The 934-nt window shown below is 64.1% G+C and overlaps 1 protein-coding gene across 1 annotated transcript in view; it reads right to left on the minus strand.

The window, feature by feature from the left end:
• The window catches only part of TIMELESS (timeless circadian clock), a gene marked incomplete at its 5' end in the record, with an annotated part of 5,331 nt that overhangs the window by 3,389 nt on the left and 1,008 nt on the right, over positions 1-934 (minus strand). Inside the window, 5 exons of the mRNA XM_010007927.1 lie at positions 2-51; positions 124-227; positions 304-521; positions 597-773; positions 860-932. Coding sequence (XP_010006229.1) covers positions 2-51; positions 124-227; positions 304-521; positions 597-773; positions 860-932 — 622 coding nt within the window. The remainder of the gene's footprint in view (position 1; positions 52-123; positions 228-303; positions 522-596; positions 774-859; positions 933-934) is intronic.

Below are 934 nucleotides of genomic sequence, written 5' to 3' on the forward strand. Positions count from 1 at the left end.
GGAAGAGCGCGAGGAAGAGCTCCCGGTATTCCATCAGGTAAAAGATGTTGCCTGGGAACGAGAGGGTCAGCCAGAGGGGCGGTTGGGGTGAGCTCTCCCCCAGGGAGGAACAAAGGGACTCACTCTTGATGACCTGGCTGCTGTCCCGCACAGCCTGCTCAGGGGACCGGTCCATCTCCTGCACTGTCCGCAGCAGCTCCTGGTATGCCTTCAAGGCCAGGTGCATCCTGGGGACAGGCAGTGTCAGGGGGGTGTCTGCAGTTTTGGGGGGTCCCTGGCCCCTGGAGGGGTCCCAGCCCCCACCTGTGGGCCCAAGTTGTTGCCTCCTTCTTGTCCATCTGTGCCATCTCATAGTAAGTGGTGAGGTTCTGCTCAATGAAGTGGAAGGCACGGACGCCCACGGTCTCCGACACCAGCTCCGGGCGGAATCCACGGCGGCGGTTGAAGGCCATGAAGAAGGCAGTGGCCCACAAGTAGTAGGTCTCGTCGTGCTGCTGAGCCTTCTCCCGCACCAGCTGGTCCTGGGGGGTGGCAGAAGGGGCTCAGTGAGGGTCCTGCAGCCCAGGGAGGGGCTTACAGCCCCACTAGCCCCTCACCTTGACCTGCAGCATCAGGCGGTTGTAGCAGCTCTCCAAGAAGTCCTGGCAGAAGTGGCACAGGAAGAGCCGGACGTTGCGGGCAGAGCGATGGGGGGTCTCGGCCTCGGGCGCCACCTGGCGACGCCGGGGAACCCGCCGCGGCTCCTTGCCCAGGTCATGGCTGTAGCTCTTCAGCTGCAGGGAACAAGCAGGGACCAGCTGAACTCATGCCCCCGTGTCACCCCTGTGCCCACCCGCCACATCCCCATCCCTGTGCTCACGTTGTGCAGCCCCTTGTGGAAAACGACGTCCCGGTCCCCGATGGCCTTCAGGCCCTGCAGGAGGTAGGAGCCGCC

The sequence above is a fragment of the Chaetura pelagica genome, unplaced genomic scaffold (assembly GCF_000747805.2).
Source record: "Chaetura pelagica isolate M959 unplaced genomic scaffold, ChaPel_1.0 scaffold1970, whole genome shotgun sequence".
Classification (NCBI taxonomy): Eukaryota; Metazoa; Chordata; class Aves; order Apodiformes; family Apodidae; genus Chaetura; species Chaetura pelagica.